Raw genomic sequence first — 18597 nt, 5'->3', positions numbered from 1 at the left:
TTGTCAAGTCCTGATTTCTAGCTTCCATAAAATCTTGCATTCCCCAATCCAAGGTTTGGGTTGGGCCCAGAATTAACGAACCTCAGTGCCCATGAGTATGACTCGCCCCGTGACTAATTTGTGAAAAATTTCGGTCATGAAATCAAGGAGCTGTATGTTATTGTTAGAAGAGGCAAAGAATTAATTTAGGCCACTTCATGTCTCCTCAGTTTTGGGTTATGGTGCATGGTGCATAACCCGAAATTTTTGTTAAAGATATCACTGTTGCATAACCGCTGTTGTATAAGATGACACTGGTGGGTTCAAGAACCCAAACTACAAACCAACAAAGCTTTTATGAGGTAGCATAGTACTTCTGCCCGTGTTTAAAAACTTTGTCAATTTTGGTTTTTACTTTCCCCTTTCCTTATGGTATGTTGTGCTGATACAAGTTTTCTTTTATTTAATCAAATTCAACAACGAGTTTTGCGCACTTCCTCCTGCCCTCCTTCCCTCCCTCTTTCCCTAATTTAGCATGGAATGTGGTTGTTGCGCCAAGTAACCACCAAGAGTGCGATTGTGATGTTGAACTTGTGAGCGACACCCATTTTATGCTGATCCCTCAATTGTTGCACAGATTGAGGCCGAGTACAACTTTCCCGTGAGGGTTCAACGTTGGATCCTGGGCAAGAACCTGGCCACGGATGATGGCGCCACACTGGAGCAGTACGGGGTGAGCCACAGCGCGTGCCCTGTGTTCCTGTACCTGGTGAGCCCTGCCGAAGAGCTGAAGGCCGACGAGGTCCTCCAGAAGAGGCGCTGGAAACCTCCGGACAGCATCGCCAGCACTGAGGAAGGAATGGAGGAGCTGGCACTCGCAGCGGGCAGGCGGGCACCCTCTGAAGCCTCGAGCACTTTGGACGCACTCCTCAATGACCACATGGCAGGTTCGGTTCGGGCCACTGATGCCTCCCTGTTTAATGAACGGGAGTTTCGGTTCGGTTCTCCTAAGGGGCTGTCGAACCAACCTCCTTGGTTGAACCCAACTGTATGGGTGGCTACAAGTGGCCGAGCTTAGGCAAGCCAACCTGTCTGACCCTTGGAGGGTCACTGAAGTGTAAAAACAAGTTGAACTATATGTATTGGTAGGTGACAGAGCAGGAAACTGCAAACAAGCCCCCCTGTGGCAGTAGCAGTTGTTCATTAACGTGGAAAACGTGAAAAGCATGGGAAGTAGTATTGCCGGCCTCTACGTTGACCACCCTGCGGTTTGTGACGTCTGTGAATGATGGAATGGGATTGACTGAGCTTGTCTAGACTTTTTCCTCATAAGGCAATAAGGTGGGGAGTCTGGGGACATGTGAACATCAAATAAATGTAGGAATGAAATTCTGCCGAGCACATGTTTTAAATAAAAGGACACAAACTTGAGATAGTAAACATCTTAAGACAAGCTTCTCACCATTGGAAGGGGTAAGCTTTCTTTCAGTTTCAATTTTGTTCAAATGTTCTGGCATGTAGTTAAATGATTCTGGCGTGATGTTCTGGCATGTAGTTAATGTGCAGTTAAATGAGTTGTGATTTATAGTAGTGAAGGCGAGCACTATTCTTTCTTTTCACTGCCAGCACCTATGTATTAGAGGCAGTGGCAAGTCACGAGATTATTGGTGCAATCAGCTACATGATCGTTCCCACTGCCAACTTTGCTGATTGCATGCTGGCCAATTGTGCAAGTATTATTTTCCAGAAGTGTAGCAGCCTGACAGTGTCTCAACTTTCTCGTAGGTGGTCTCCCGGCCAACTTTTGTGAAACACCATTTTAGGTGACCAAAAAGGGGGGGGTTAAGAGAAACAAGGGAGGCAGCCATTTGTAATTATTTGTTTCTAAACAAACCATGGTTTGTTGTCAAATGCGTGAAAAAGTACAAAAAGTGTGACTTTTTAGTGAAACAAAATGCTACTTAGCCTTTAGCGTCCCTTTAACCCTTGACGTTATGTGTCACAAAGTCAATATGGTGTTCCTTCACTACAGTAAAATTTGTCCGTATGCGAATGTAGGTACTTGTGTGTTCCGGTGAACAATGCTAATGTTTTATGAACTGCCAGAACCACTTGTGAGCTGGCCACCCACCGCGGTGGCTCAGGGGCTGAGGCATTGTGCTGCTGAGCACGAGGGTGCGGGTTCGATTCCCGGCCGTGGCGGCCACTTTTCTGATGGAGGCGAAAAGCAAAAGCACCTGTGTGTAGGAGATTTCGGTGCACGTTAAAGATCCCAAGGTGGTCAAAATTTTTCCGGAGCCCTCCACTACAGCGTGCCTCATCTCTTGTGTTGCGTCGGCGTGTTATACCCTACAGTCAATCAAAATCAAATTAACCCTTTGAGGGTCGAATTTTTTCATCAAATGCAACCCCTCAGGGTCAGTTTTTTTTTTTATTGCTGATTTAAATTCTTTGGATGAATCTATTTCGAGAAAAAACTATTGTAAGTTTTTTAGGGTGACCATAAAGTGACAAAAAAATCGTTTGTGTTGTTACATACATGTGGTTTACTCATGAGTAACACAAGAAAAATTCTAAATAAAAATGAGGGAGCAACAAGCCGGCACCTTTTGAGTGAATCGAAATCAGATAGACATCAGTTTTGCGGATGCAAAAAGCGGGAAGCGCCCGGAGGACGATACCAAAACCAGCCGCTGCGCCCGCACGCGCAGCCGAATGCGCGCGCGATAGATGGCGCACCGCTCCTAAAAAATGCAAAAAAGGAGAAAAGAGCCTCATCAGTTTCGTGGGCGCCCTTGGTCTGTGGCAGGCGCAAGAAGCGAGAGGTGCCCGGTGGGTGTAAGGGGCCTTAGGTGGGCGATACCCAGTGCGCCCCCTCGTTACCGGATGCGCAAGCGATAGCTGGTGCGCCGCTGAAGTAAATCATAAAAAAATAAAAAGATGAGCCATCAGCGCAAGAAAATTTCTGCAGTGTGGCAGCACATGCCAAGCAAGAGAAGTTGGCGAAAAAGGCGCGCTTTTTAAACATACAAGCGCTGACGTACAAATACGTTATTGACCATTTTGAAGGTGTTTGCAGAGGACGTACATGTACATCCGTGACCCTGAAAAGGTTAACTTGTGAGCTGACGTTGCCTAAGTGCTTCTGTCTTGCAAATTGGTTTGCTCACCCCATGTTAAAGGTGCCATGCAATTTTTGTTGAACATTAATACAAATCTATGGCAGTGCTTCCCTCCTGAGAAATGGCTTTAGTAGTTTAGGTATTAAACATAATCTGCTGTGCCTCCATATTTGTGCTGGAGGCACCACAGCTGTTAGTTGTTGAATCGTGCTGAAGTGTGTCATGAGTTTGCGAGTTTGCTATCTTGGGCACTTTGCTGGAGTACATTATGCAGCACTTTGAACGCTATATGACTTACACGTATGATTTGCCTCTAAAATTGTTATCTGCAACATACATACGACAGAAGACCTCAAATGGGCTTTTTGCTTAAAAGATAAAATGTAACCAATATGATTTTGCTTAATTGTCCTTTGTCAAAATGAGATCACTCTATGGAAAAAAAATGTAAATGTGTGAAAAGCTCAAGCATTCAACAGTTAAGTACTTTCTCAAGTGTGCTTGAATATGCCTTTACTCTACTGCAAGTGATATGTGCCTTTTTTGGAAAATGTCACTCAAGTCATCGTAACAAGCATCTAGTGCATGCATTAAGAGCCTTGTTGGCTTTTGACATGTTGAATGACGGAAATCAATCGTAATTTTTATCTGGCACGATGCCGGCTTTCATTTGATACAACACTAACTATCCTGTGTATCGCTTGGTCAGTTGGGCTCTAGTATGAAGCCCTATTACGGCCGAAATTTGTTCCACCCTGCTTTGTCACTTTGCACACAAAGGTGTGGTTGGGAATAATTTTATCACTGGTGAGGTTAATCCTTCTTAGGTCAACGAATCCTGTGTAGGGGAATGGATCCTCAACTGATGCCCAGTGAATGGAGGCCTTGGTGCTCGACACGTGCCATTAGCAGTGCACAGAATTCGATGGTAGTTGTACATGTATGGCCAGTATACAACCAGAAAGTTTTCGTGGAGTACTGGGATAACTGCTGAAACCACGGAAGCCTCGCTCAGTTGCGGTGGTTTTTCACTGGGAATTGCTGCTGTGCCGCGCTGCCGCTTTACTCACATCCGACCATGCGAAACGTCACGAAGCATTGCAAGGGAAACGTGTTCGATAAAAGCTATTTATAAGCATTTTTAAGCATCTTTCGCTGGCGAATAAATGCTGAGAGAGGGGTAGAGGAGGCCCAAGCTTTTGACTGGAGCATGTGTGAAATTTGTCTTCACTGTTTTTAACAGGGTTTTTTGCTTCATTTTTACTTTTAAGGTTGGACCTGCCAGCTGTGTGGTATCAACAACACTGAACCCGATACGTGTGCCATGTGTGGTGTTGCTATGGTCACTGAAGGTGCCAGCCACTCAGGTGGGAATGTCGACCACCGCCCAACAACTGAGGATGCTGGTGCTTGGGTTGAACCTGTTCACGGTGGTCGTCTGGAACTTGACCAGGCACACCTCCTTCAAGATGACCAACTTCAAACTGATGGCATCCCTACTAATGTGGACATCCCACCTGATGGTGGCTATACTGAAGTGGACATCCCTCCTACTAAGGTAGGTAGCATTCGTTTCATTTTTTTTTTTTTTTTTTTGTGCGTGCGTGCGTGTACGTGCGTGCAGGCGGGCAGGCGTGCGCGAGAGAACTGCGACTCTGTGAGGTATCCACCCACCACTTCAGCACAAAAATTTTGTGGAAATTTAATTCAAGCGAGAACTATGGTTTACTGTAGACTTTTATAGGAGCCACACCCATCAAACTTCAAAAAGCTTTTGCGGGCAAATTGAAGCAATGTTTTAGTTGCAGAATACTTTGTGCTGGCATTTTTAACATTTATAGGATGCCTAGGGGCTCTTTCTCTTTTAGTCGTAAAAGGGTCCCATTAGTATTAACAGTATTAGTATTCTTGTTTGAAAATGGGGTCAGTGACTTTATACATTTGTAGAGAATTGTGCCACTGTGCAACTTATTAAGGGGGGACACTGGTCTTGAGGACATTTTTGTTATTTTTTAACCTATGTCCTTTAGATTTACACATTGAGTGTATTTCAACATCTTGAGCACAAATATGCAGTCCGTTTTCATCTATGGGGTGTAAGTTTAGAGTTGTGCAACATGTTATGTCACTCCGTTTCGGGCAATTTTTTTCATTATGTACTCGTGAAATACTCAAGTAGCTTTTATCCCTTTGTGCTCTAGAAGGACCAGTGAGTGCAACTATACCACTGCAGTAATTTTAGCATGGTTTCTGCAAACGCTGTAAAATTTGTAAATGTCAGGTCATCAATTTACAATGTTTTTGTAAAACTAACTGCATAAAATCTTGTGCCAGCAAAAAGAAATTCTGTATTTTTGTAGTTTTATTGCACTGTTCAGTTCATAAGCTTTCGAATGCAGCAAAAATGATGTAAATCGAACCAGTACATCCCAAGATATTGTACCCGACAGCTGACCATGTGGGAAAAAAATTGGTTCTGAGAAAACAGGGCACGAAGTTTGCAAATATAGGCAAAAATGGTCATTTAGGCAACTTCAAAGGGCAACAGCTTTGTGAATACTTATGATACAGCTATGATATTTTGCAGGTACATTCTTTGGGACCTGTAGACTGCAAATAAAATTAATACAGAAAATTGATTTTTTGGAAAATTTTCGGTCCTCAAGACCAGTGTCCCCCCTTAAGGTAGGGCTTATAACGTCGCACATACACAATTTAACTACCAGTGCCATTCTTCAAACTGTTGCACATCACTCATGAAAAAAAGAAAAGGAAACGTGTTTGTAAATAAAAAAGCACCAACATGGTGTGAACTTATTGCGAGTTCAATGCATGGTTTTGCCCGAGTCTAATTTCAGGTCCTAACCAGATTAATGTTCTGCTTAGTCTTTGTAATGCTAGAGATGACCGTAAAATTTAAAGAAATAGTACACCCAAAGGCTGGAGTGGATCTAGTGAAAATAGTGGCCGGGCTCCCATAACATTGTTTTAGTTTAAAGGGACCCTGCAACACTTGCCATCGACTACTAGTACTGTATTTTGGGATAAAGTCTATTGTCCCAGAAATCTCCTCCCGCAAGAATTATGAAAATCCGTTCACAATTAACGAAACTACGCGCGATGAGAAATCGCGCATAATCGTTCCCTCTCAACTCGAGTGCGGACAAGGCGACGAAAGCTGCGCGCTCTCTCCCGGAGAGGGGGGCGGCTCGCAGCGTTCTCTTCGGTGGCCTTCGATATATCACATGCCGGGTAGTTTTCTCCTTTTCTCCGCAACGCGGAGGGGCCCATTTCCGGTCTGGTGCCACAAAAAAGCAGGCATGGGTGCCTGCTCGCAAGTGCGCGCTCGGGCTGGAAGGGCGTTTTTGAAGCAATAAACGTTTGTAGTCGAGTGGTCCCGTTGAAAGGGAAGTATTGAGCTCATCACCCAAACTCCACGCGCACTCAAAACACAAAATAAACGGCAAAACTGTGCCTACAGGTTCAGGCATAGAAGAGGTTCGTACACAGTGATGACGACGACGGAAATGGGAGAATCTAGCCGCGAAGTTGACCAGTGACAGCCGATCGGGCAGCCATGGCCCATGTGACGTCCCTTATGCCATGCATAATGAGGACAACTGAAGAGAGAGCGGTTTGTTTTTCCGCGTCTTTCACATCGATTTGCGCGCTCACCGCTTCACGTGCACGTGTAATATTTGGCTCAGGTATTCCTGGCAGTGTAATCTAAACGTCGCGCAGGTTTACTTGTACTGCTCAAAGAGTGTTGCAGGGTCCCTTTGAACCTGAAATGAAGTACGTACTTCTCTTTCTTTCCCATACACTGTGCAGCCAGGACTGTTCAAGGGGCAAAGAAAAAATGCTTGCAACTACTTGAAATTGCAGCCGAACGGCTACAAAGAAAGGCTACACATCTTCTTCAGAAGGTGTTAGTCAAAGGTGTTAGAAGATGTTAGCCTGAGTAAAGATGTGTGGGCTTTTTTTGTGTAGCTGTATGGCTGCATTTTATCTGATGTCAATTTTTCCTTTGCATCAACTTACTCCCCCTTGAGGTTTCATATAAATTAATTGACTAATAACTTTTCAAGGTATTAACGAAAAAGTAAAATCATGCCAGATACTAGGGTAGGCTATATCTGGAGATATGCAAATATTCCAAACTTTGGTTACTTTGCCCATAACTTGTGCTATTTGATTCGATTTGCATGTTTGTTATTTGAAGTATTGATTTTCTTTTTAATATTATGAAACTATGATTAATGGCAGCAAAAACAGCATTTTGGTTTTGCTGGAGGACACGTGCATATTCCAAACTCCATCACGGGGCAAGTTTTTCTTTTGTTGTGGGCAGTTTTGCTGAACACCGCAGCTTTGCAAAAAAGCCGAACATGTGTAAACCTTTCTCAAAATGACTGTATGCTAACCCTGGGGTATGTCAACGAAACTGGATGGCTATTTGCACATAAAGTTTCAAAACCTATAAAGATCATTTTTGTCAGAGTAGGAAGAGTCAGTAACCAAGAGTCACTGCCTGCTCGCTATCCTTGATATGAAATGTGTGGTCATACCAGCCATGAGCATGTCTAACAAGCACCTCGTTTCAGTGACTGGAGGGGTCGCAGGCGGTCAATGTGCAATCAATCAGTTTGCGGTCAAAATTGATATTCGCACACCTATAGTTATTGTCTAGAGGTGGTACATCTCTCAAAAATCTGTAATAATTCTTGCCAAGAAAATCAATGGAGTTCAGGTCTAGATAGATGCAGTTCCAGATTAGCTGGTAATTAGCTAGTGTAAAAGTAACAGATAAATGGTAGGAATTAGTAGAAAGATGAGTGCACTGCAAAATACAAGCTGCGGTGATTGCATTGCTAGCATAGGGATGATTGTAATCAACTCCAATCAGTCACGTGACCACTTGTGCTCTGTTGTGGGCTTTGTCAAGCATGCAGTGAACTGTTAAGTTTTTTTTTTTTCCGCAGGCTTGAAAAGCATCCTAGTTCAGTGCTTTTTCTTTCTTTTTTTGAGCAATCGATTCGGCTTGTCTGCATTTAAAATGGAATTTGGAGTTTTTGTATGGAGGGCATTTTGTTTATCTGCATGAGATCTTCTGAATGTGTAGTGTGTGTGCATATCTTTTCTTTCTTTGTGAGCATTAGACAATAACCATAACAGCAGTTCGAATAATTCATTTGTGTGAACTAGCGAACTGCGTTGGTTATAATTTCTAGGCACTGAAAGCAGAGAAGCGATTGAAGCTCGTTTTAGAGAAGACATGCCTGCTTTCTGCCAGACAAGCTCCATAAGACTTACCACCAGTGATGATATGTGCGATGGGCCTTTTTGATTGTTTTCATATTGATCTAGTAGCCTGCATATACAATCTCTAGCAGATGAGGGTGTCAAGAAATGTGCATGAAATTGTTAGATGTTTCTTTCGTGCCCTTTAAAATATAGAATTACCTATGTCCGCCCTAACTTGAAGCAGAAATTCCTTTTCTGGGTGTTATCTCGTCATTCTGAGCTTGTGCTGAGCAGGTTTCAGAGCTCAAACCTTGTGCTCCCTAGGTGGTATTCAGAAGAGGTGTTAAGTGAGGCCACCAGTGTCGGTGGCACGTCGGAGATTCCTCGTGACTATTTATGAACGGGCGATCAGGGCCTTTGTGTGTTAGGAACTGACTTGCAGTGTGCTCCTATTGCTAGCTGCCACTGTTTGTCGAAGCAGGCATCACATGTTACGATTAAATGAGCATATTTGATGGTAGATGTGGGATAAAAATGTTTAGTGATCATTTGGAAAGTCTTTATACGATGATCTTTGTTCACTTAAATTGAGCTGCAATAATAAAATTTGACTGCAGCTCTGTAATCCGTGCAACTTAGTATTTGTCCTGTCTCATTGGCTCCCGTTGACTCTAAACTTGAGCTCACTTATATTGAATCTACTTGCCATACGAAGTTAGTCTACTGCAGTGAAAGCTCATGACAAGCTTCCTTTTATAATGATTCTAGATATCAAACCAAGCGAAATTAAGGCAAGTTTTCTCATTTTGTCGTGATCATGTTCGCGCACTGAATTTGTAGGCAGTAATGAGCCAAGCAGCCCACAAGAAATCCCTGCTTACTACTAGAAGCTTATTTTAAAGGGGCCATGCAGACAAAACGCAAGCTTGGCTCATTCGAAAGATTGCCTCGCTAGAATCATACTGACACCACTTTTAACATAAACTTAGCTCAAATAAGCTATTTAATTAGGAAAAAAAGAAAATGGCCATGCAACCCATTAGCTCATTTCTGCCCAGCTGTGTGATTGGCTGAGGCCGGCAAAAGCAAACACAAATTAGGCAGGGTTTATGAGCTTGCTGAACGAGCTAGTTGCGCTTAAATTTAGGGTACATTCTTTTCATAGCAGTAAGAATCGTGGGGTGAAAAAGTAAAGTTACGAACAAGCACGTAAACACCGAAGCAGTTAGTGCGGCACCTTGCCAGCTGACACTGCCTAACACAGCCGTCGGACTTGTCTGACACAACACTGACCAACTCACATAAGTGGCATGGTCACTTACATGACCATGTTTGTCGAGTCATAGCTTATGTTTTAGGAAATGATTAGTATGAACCATAATAAAAGTACGGCGGGTATAGAAGTCCTGCCAGAAGCAAAGTGCGAACATTGGCACTTCAGCGGTATTGCAGTGCCATCTATGAAAGTGGGCGATAAACAGGATAACCAAACGGCCATCTGTGAGATAGTAGCAGCCCTGGAAAGCAGGCCATCTTTAGTTTTAAGACCCTGCTCTGGATACATCATTGTAGGCGTCACGAAAACAGACGATTTAGCAGGAGAATTGAAATTTTGGCTTAAAATTTAATTTCATAGTGAATAAAGCTCCATTTGCTGCCGGACAAGCGCTGAGGGCACTACAAAACACTATATCTTTCGAATAAAATAAGCTTGTATTTTGTGTGCATGGTCCCTTTAACTAAAAGAAAAAAACAGCGGTTATAACATGTTTGCCTTTATTCCTTCTTTCTTTTGTAGGAGAATGGAGGCATTCCTGAAGAGAAAGACAATATTCTTTCGCCACGAATGGCCGTCTCTTCGCCGCAGGATTACTCGCGGCTGGTAGAGCTCGAAGAGCAAGACCTGGTTCCAAGCATGGAGGCATTCGAGTGTTCCATTTGCTTTTTAGATGTGGAACCTGGCAAAGGGGTGCTGCTGAGAGACTGCTTGCACATGTTCTGCAGGTAATGGCCTGCTTCACTGCTAAGCTAATACTAGTAGTCACCCGCAGAAGAACCAAAGAAGGCAAATACCCAGAAAGTACTTGGTTAGATCGGGAAAACCAGAGTGAAATCATTTATTTAGAGGTAATTTAAACTGTTCTCAATATTTCTCAAATAGTAATCCCATGAATGGATTCATTATAAGCATGGTATTGCGTACAATGCCCTGGCTTCTTGATTACTACATTGAACTGTTGAAGGGGTCCTGCCGCACTTACCACCGAATATTTGGAATGCATTTTGGGGTAAAGTCTATTGTCCCAGCAATCTCTTCGTGCAAGAATTATAAAAATTCGTTCACTATCACCAAAGCTATGCAAGGTGAGAAATCGCGCATAATTATTCCCGCTCAATTCGACCGCGGACTACGCAATGAAAGCTGCGCACTCTCGCCTGAAGAGAGGGGCGGCTCATCGCATTCTCTTCAGTGGCCTTCGATATATCACAGTCCGGGGAGTTTTCTTTCTTTCTCCGCAACGTGGAGGGGTTTATTTCCGGTATGGTGCAACAAAAATGCAGGCATTGGTGCCTGTTCACAAACGTGCGCTCAGGCTAGTAGGGCATTTATGAAGCATGAGCATTTGTTGTTGAGTGGTCTGGATGAAAGGAAAGTATTGAGTCCGTCACTCAAACTCCGCGTGCACTTAAAACAAAAGAAACACCAAAACAGTTTGTACAGGTTCAGGCAATGAAGAGGTGTACACAGCACTGACACAGGAAATGCGAGAAATAAACCGTGAAGCTGACCAGCAACAGCCAATAGGACAGCCACCGCTTTAACGACTTAATTACAGTGGTGCATAATGAGAAAAATTGAAGAGAGCGCAGTTAGTTTTTCTGTGTCCTTCACAGCAATTTGCTAGTTTACCGCTTCATGTGCACCTGTAATATTTGGCGCAGGTATTCCTGGAAGTGTAATATAAACGTCGCATAGGTTTATTTGCGCTGCTCAAAGTGTGTTGCAGGGTCCCTTTAAGGGAACATTGAACTGTAAAATCAAGCTGGCCTGTATCAGTGAATTGCAATGTTAAGAATACATTGCAAGAGAGAAGACATCCATAACCCTTTGTGACATGCATTAGGGTGTTACCATCAGAAGAATTTGAAACTGCCTGTGTATGTTTTTGATAGCCAAAATCTCACTTAAAAACCATAAACAACTCGGCCTCATAAGTAGCTAATAAATTAGGTCATGTCCTAATCGTAAACACGCTATTGTAAACGTGACCACCGTTTCGGAACCATTGCTACAATATAGAAAATGTATACACATTATTGTGATCTGTAGCCCTCATATAATAAGGTAACAGCTTCACTTTTGCTTTAAAGATAAAAAAACGTAAAACCAAGAGCACCTACTTGATGCGCTGAGCATTGGGCATGTCAAGTAAGTGTCCTTGAACCGCTCAGTAGGTGTTCTTGAACCCCACTTGAACCGTTCAGCCAGCATTCGCATTTCCTGCCGCTGAGCAGTAAATGTGAATGCTGGCTGAGCAGTTCAACTGGGGATGATGACGATTTTAACTCACAAAAATGCTCTTAAAAGTCGCATGTACAACTCTGCGTACATGGCATGGTACACGTCGTGTTGCAAGGGGTTAAAGGCCATATAAGGCGCATGGCAAAAATGCCATACGACCCAACTTGCTCTGCATAAAGGTTCTCATTGCTGCATTCAGCTGTATACATTGTTGTAACTGGATATTATAATCTGAAAACTATAGGACAACGTAATGATGCTTCCTTTTAAACAACGTTAAGCTTCCATCTAGCGTCTTCTTTTGCTATATTGAAAGTGCTGTTACCTTAGCTGTCATATTTGAGAATTAGCAGAAGATCTAAAAAAGCTGGAGATAGCAGCAATAGCAGCAGGGATTATCTTGCCCAGTTCCCTTTTCATTGCCACGTGTTTTTGCTCGTGCTTTTTATTTCCTATATATAGTTTGTGCTGTGCTGAAACTTGGAAAGTGTTGCATTGAAACGTGAAAAAGTAAGTCTTTCTTCTTCTCTTCTGTGGGTGCTTTTTTTTTTTTTTTTAGGGACTGTTTGTCAAACTCTGTCCGTTACGCTGAAGAGGCGATGGTTAAGTGCCCCTTTCGAAACGATGAATACTCGTGCAGCAGTCACCTACAGGAACGAGAGATTAGAGCGGTAAGTGCGTCGGAACTGTGTCTTTGGTGTCTTGTGCTTTTAAATTGCGGGCAGATGTCCTTTCCGCCAGACCTACTTCTTGTGCAGGCAATGGAAAGTACTAAAATTAAATTTTATATATCTCCTTGCTTCTTATGGGCATAGTATTACATGGGCAAAAAGGTACTTGTGTAACTTACAGGGGAGAAATACCAATGTCATATACTTCATGTTGCTGCCATCTTTGGCATGGCCATGTGCATTTTACTTGTTGGTACAGCCCAACACTGATGAGCAGTGCTTGTAGACAGGCAAAACAAGTCCACTGTCAGCTTCGTACAATGCATACACCTACATGTTATGTTGGGCTTCATAGTGACTAAGTGAGCTAACTGATACCCAATGAGCTGAGAGGCAGTTTAAAAGCAAAGGGAAGCAAAGGCGCAATTAATAAATCGCATGCGATGTTGAATTAGAAGAACAAGTTTGCTTTTTTTTACCATTAGTATGCATAAAAGTGGTACTAACATCGTTTTTGCATTTAGACGGCAAAGTAGCCTGCATCGGTGTTCACATCAATGCATGGTCATGGTTCAACACAATCTTCATTAAACAGTGTTCTTTGCCGTCCTTATTAAACTTATTATTAAAACAGCCTATACATATACAGTTAAACCTCAATATAACAAAGCTGTAAAAAACAGCACTTTACATCGCTGAATTTAAATTTTTTTGCATCCAAATTCTATACCTGGCATGCAGAAACAATGAGCTGATAATTTTTATTTTTTTTAAAGTAATCAGTGACATTTTTTTTTGTCTGCTTCGCTATCAGAGGTGGTTCCATACAGTGTTCATATGCCCACAGGGATCGCATCGCATCTTGCTGCCTAGCCAAAGTCGTGTAGCACCACAGCACGTTAATTGCATCAAGCACTTTGGGGTTACTGAGGTATTGCCATCATTGGACCAGTGTCACTTCCTGCCTTTTGCGAGTTTCTTAGCATGTCCTGCATGATCGAGTTGTCTGTTCGCAACGACACAAGGGTAAGCGTACAGCAAGTCCTCCAAAGCGACACCGTCAGGCAGTGATGTTCTGTACTGTGGAGAAAAATTTCCATTTCTATGTTCAGAAATTCCCAATCTTTAGCATTTTTTCCCCGCAGGTTTCTAAAAAATTCCCTGCAAATTTCCCTGCACTCGCTTTTTGTAGCTGATATAGTTTCACGTGGATTCCTGTTCAGTTTTGGGCAGTAGCCAGCGCCACCTACCGTATGTCTACTTTACGTAGCCTTCCGGACGCAGATGCCATTCAGAAAATCAGAGTTTGAGCGGGAACTAAATTCCGCTACATCTACAGCTCAGCAGCATTTGACTACGCATTTCACGTTTCGTACCAAACAGCATGCTTACTTTGCTTACTCTGCATACTAGAGCTGTGAGTTAAAACTGCCCATATGAAAAATAACAAGACAGTGTTGGGTAATTTAGGTAATTTTAGCTCAGTGCCAGGACTGCTGGCCCCATCTCTTGTTGACAGCACATGGACGAAGGCACACCCGGAATATGCTTGTCAGCATATTGCACAGGAATACATGTGAACGCTTCAGCCCTTTAGCCGCCACCACCGCTTCACGCTGTGCTAACTCTTTCTGATTAAGCGTTCTTTCCTCTATGCTCCCTCCTGTTTTATGAACTGAATTGGAAGCGGTATTGGATGCTTGCAGCTTGCGCGAACACAACTGGCGATATTTGAACATAAATCCAACCAAGTGTAAAGGGAACTTTTTAAAAGCAAACAAAGTAGTAAATGATGCCAGGTACGGTTTACTGACATTATTTTCCTTTTTACTCCACGACTATGAAAATTCCTGGCATCTATTAAAGATTCCCTTTTTCCCTTTTTGCCAAAATTACAGCCAGAAGTTCCCTGAAAAAGGGAAAATTCCCCGCACAGAACATCACTGCCATCAGGAGGTACCCCATCACATTCCAGGCATATTCATGCTTCTAGCCAGCCTGATTGTATTCCACGCCTGATTGTATTCCTCTGAGTGCATGGGTATAGATTGGAAACCATTCATCGGCCTCTGCACTGTAGTGTTCTTTGTGGGCATTCGCTGCTGCAACTACCAAATGAAAAGGATACGTGCACTGGTCCAGCGGCTGAACCAACAAAGTGCAGTTTGGTGGAAAAAAATCGCAGCTCGATACTTGTCAGCTCCACATTTTTTTCGTGGTGGGTGCCAAAATCACCACTTTGTGTTTGAGTGAAAGGGCCTTTCACCTAAAGTCACTCATGGTAGCGATGCATGCAAAAATGATTCAAGGTATATCCAGAACGGTGGAAGCAAAGGCAAGTCCTGGGAGCAAGTGGGAGAGCAAACACAGAACGTTGCTGTGGTGCAACAAGCAGTGCCCACACTGCTGCTCAGCTTCGAGTGATTGTTTAATGCCTGTGCTACACGGTCATTTCAAAGGCCTTCTAAAGGTCTTTGAACCAATTGTCTATTGGGGTCTCCATTGTAAATACATAGGGCAAACTTGTAAGTGAGCGTTCCACTGTCAATCGAAAGTTGCCGGGAAGCACAGGCATTACTCAACAAATGAGTAGTCCTGTGTGTATTCTTTAGTCACCTGCTTGCTCTCAGATCTTTCAAACAAAGCAAAACATGCATTTCTCATGCCAACACCGAATCATTTTAAGGTGACAGCCACTGCTTAACAAAATTTGGCCTCACCAAAGAAGCAGCGGCTGCGGAAGCGGCGGCCGGCAAGTAATGGAAATGGGCTGGCAGGGACTGGTTTATGCCACAGAAAGTGGGCAAGGAGGAAAGAATGTACACGGTAATGCCCTGCTGCGTTAACACTGCAGCAAAACATGAAGAAAGAGGTGGGGAAGCCCTCTAGCTGCTCCCTCCAACCTGTGGAGGAGCAGATGCTGCCCGACCCAGGAGGCCTGTCCGCACGGGTAACCAAGGCACTTGCGCTGGAAATGTTTTCCCTTCAGCTGTAATTGTTGCTATGATTTTCCTTCTGGTTCAACTTTTGTGAAGTCTAGACTTTGTTATAATGTAATGACGCCAACACCTACTTCATTATACTGAAGTTAAATATACATAGTTTTTAATGGGCTTAAGGTTACTTATACCATGTTACTTCATGACATCGAGGATTTTGTTAGATATTGAAGTTCGTTATGTTGAGGTTTTACTGTGTACACACAGGCTGGAAGGAAAGGTGGTCTATCACATCTAGTAAATATTTTAACTGTACCCAGAACAAGGCACGATATTTGATTAAAATTAAAACCAAAACAAACGAAAGCACTCGCCTGTCATTGTGAGACTGCTGGTTTTATGATGGTACATATTCGATTGCTGAAGTCTGCGTCTCTTGAAAGACATGGTTTGCAAAAGTTGCCAGATCCATTTATTTTAGTCACTATTTTGCTGTAGGGTTTGCTGATGGGATAGTTACTCGAGGTGATGAAAGCAGTGCTAAAATAGGATGAAAAGAGGGCAAGCCACACAACACAAGTGTTGCTTCCCTGTTTATGTATATTTCTTTTCTCTGCAGAAAAATGCGCAGACTACGGTACCTTTTTTCCAATCTCATTTCATCATCCAGAGTTAATGTAGCGATAATGGGACAAGGTCATAATGGGACAAACCATGGTGCGATAAAGTTTGTGGGGCTGCATTGCAAGTTTTTCTGCACTGAACTGAGCAACTGCCGCTGCATCTGCTGATGCAGGCCGTGCTTTCCCCTTTGAGTGTCACTCTAGGACAGCCCTTGTGCCACCTGCGTGCTGTGTGCAGCTGGTGAGTGCGGAGGTGTACGAGCACCACCTGTCGCGGAGCGTCAAGACGGCCGAGAGCCAGGCGCTGAACAGCTTCCACTGCCAGACGGCCGACTGCCCCGGCTGGTGCATGCTGGAGGACAATGTGAACGTCTTCCTGTGCCCCGTGTGTGGCCACGCCAACTGCCTCACCTGCCGGGCCATCCACGAGGGCAAGAACTGCCTCCAGTACCAGGACGAGCTGGACTTCAACGCTCCCGACGGACACGAGGCCCGCCAGACCAAGGAGTACCTCGACGTGAGTGCTCTCCCGGGGGTCCTCTCTCTTTCTCTCTTGGGAATTATATAGGAAGTACGACCAAAGCTTGGGAACACAATGATAAAGGCCTGCAAGTTCTTGTATTGATCTTAATGGTAGAGGGATTATTAGAAGCGTCGGAATATTCAATACTTTGAAAACACTTTTGCAGCGCCGTTTTACTGTTCAAAGTATTCGGAGTTATTTACAAATAGGGCAAATACTCTGCTGCATGACATGTGATCTTCGGAGCTTCACCACACGGCATGCATCTTTTTTCAAATTCAGATTTATTCATTTATGCATTTACATCTTATGTTGCTAGGAGTGTAGTCAAAAAGCCAGCACAGGTGCTGGCTTTACGAGGACCTTACCCCATGTACACACGTTGGCTTTTTCACACAACATTGTAGCTGTGTAAATAAGCCTAACATGTGAAAGCTTCACACGAAACGTATATGTTAGCAAAAGTGGAATGATATTTGTGTAAAATTTATAAGCCAACAAGAAGTTTCCTGAAAGCATAGTGGTATGAGTGAGTAGTCAAGGGCTTTAACTTGTTAGCAATGCTTGCGGTCAGGTACTGGTCGTACCAGCCACTGGCATGCCTAGCAAGTGGCAATAAATGGAGGAACCAGTCAAGTATACTATTTCCTGTATTAAACAGCATGTTGAGGAACCTGCATTTCTTCAAGTTTTGTTCTGCTGCTGTTCCATCCTGACTTAATTTTATTTTTAATGTTTTGTACCATTTCTTATCAAGCACTAGTACAGGAACACTCATCTGTTTCGAGTCTTGACAGCCTGATTTGTCTTTAAATTTGAAAATATTCCATCAAATTAACAGCAATTCTTTGCTATATATTCGTATTTGATTATCAGCATGCTTCTGCTGGCCTGTTCTGTGGCTCTAAATAATCACTGCGATGCTTGCTGGAAGCAGATTATAATTGGCCTGTTCTGCCATGCTAGGCCGCCTTGGCAGGGTTGTTGGCAGAGCCTGAGAAAGTGCCAATGGTGAATGGTCCTGTGGTTACAATGTACCCACCTCCTTATTTCCACAACAAAAAGGATTTGCAATTGCTTGGAAGAATCAAGTGGTTAGGTAGGAGAGGCAGCAGGAAAATGAAAGAGAGACTACTGGGGGTTCAAAACAGTAAATAGGAACAGTCTGCTTCTTGGGAGAGAAGCTTGCCGTGAGAAATATTTATTCATGAGGCTGTGAAATTTTGAACATGGCAAGTCTTAATAGCAGCCTTGGAAACTTTGCATTCTGGTGGGCTATATTTTTGGCTTCACTTCTCACCTTATGATTGCATTTTCAGGTGTCCCATAATTTTTCCTCCTTACTGTTTGTGGAAGGTCAAAAATTGCAGGCAGTAGGTTGGTTAGCTGGCTACAGAACTGTGCAGAACTTTGTTCCACCATATTGACTGATGCGGTATAATGAAGTATAAGGATAAAAATGTTTGGGTTTTTGAAGGTGGCTGTTGTATACGTGGGCATAATTCCACTAATTGGGCTTGGATCCCGTAGCTGCAAAGGGGAATAGTATCCTGCTCACATGCATGCCTCTGCTCTGATTTCAGAACATGGTGAAAGAGGGCCAAGCCATGCACTGCCCACAGTGCCGGGTCATTGTGATGAAGAAATGGGGCTGCGACTGGCTCAAGTGCTCAGTCTGCCAAACAGAAATCTGTTGGGTCACCAAGGGTCCGCGGTGGGGGCCCCAGGTGAGGGCAGCGCACATTCTCTTTTCGTACCTCTTTACCTCCATAGTAGTACTGACAACCAAAGTTGAAGACATTGCTTTAATGAATTCGCTACAATGGGAGGAGGCTTGGAAGTGGGCTTTGCTGTAGTGACAGTTGTCTAAGTAGAGTAAATAATTATCACTCATCACCAAGTGTTCTCTTTTTTCATACATTAATCTAAAGGGGTGTCTGTATCTCTAAAACAACAGAACTAATTCTTAAGAA

General features: G+C 43.4%; 1 protein-coding gene across 1 annotated transcript in view; it reads left to right on the top strand.

The window, feature by feature from the left end:
- LOC144155651 (uncharacterized) overlaps positions 1–18597 on the top strand; it is a 45181-nt gene that overhangs the window by 22204 nt on the left and 4380 nt on the right. The window contains exons 9-14 of the mRNA XM_077687230.1: positions 617–926; positions 4373–4659; positions 10144–10349; positions 12428–12539; positions 16340–16618; positions 18208–18351. Of these exons, the coding sequence (XP_077543356.1) occupies positions 617–926; positions 4373–4659; positions 10144–10349; positions 12428–12539; positions 16340–16618; positions 18208–18351 (1338 nt within the window). The remainder of the gene's footprint in view (positions 1–616; positions 927–4372; positions 4660–10143; positions 10350–12427; positions 12540–16339; positions 16619–18207; positions 18352–18597) is intronic.

The sequence above is a fragment of the Haemaphysalis longicornis genome, unplaced genomic scaffold (assembly GCF_048455015.1).
Source record: "Haemaphysalis longicornis isolate Haplotype H1 unplaced genomic scaffold, Haemaphysalis longicornis Haplotype H1 scaffold_1, whole genome shotgun sequence".
In the NCBI taxonomy this organism is placed as follows: Eukaryota; Metazoa; Arthropoda; class Arachnida; order Ixodida; family Ixodidae; genus Haemaphysalis; species Haemaphysalis longicornis.
Note: the sequence above shows the minus strand (reverse complement) of the source record. Positions and strands in the feature narration are given on the sequence as shown.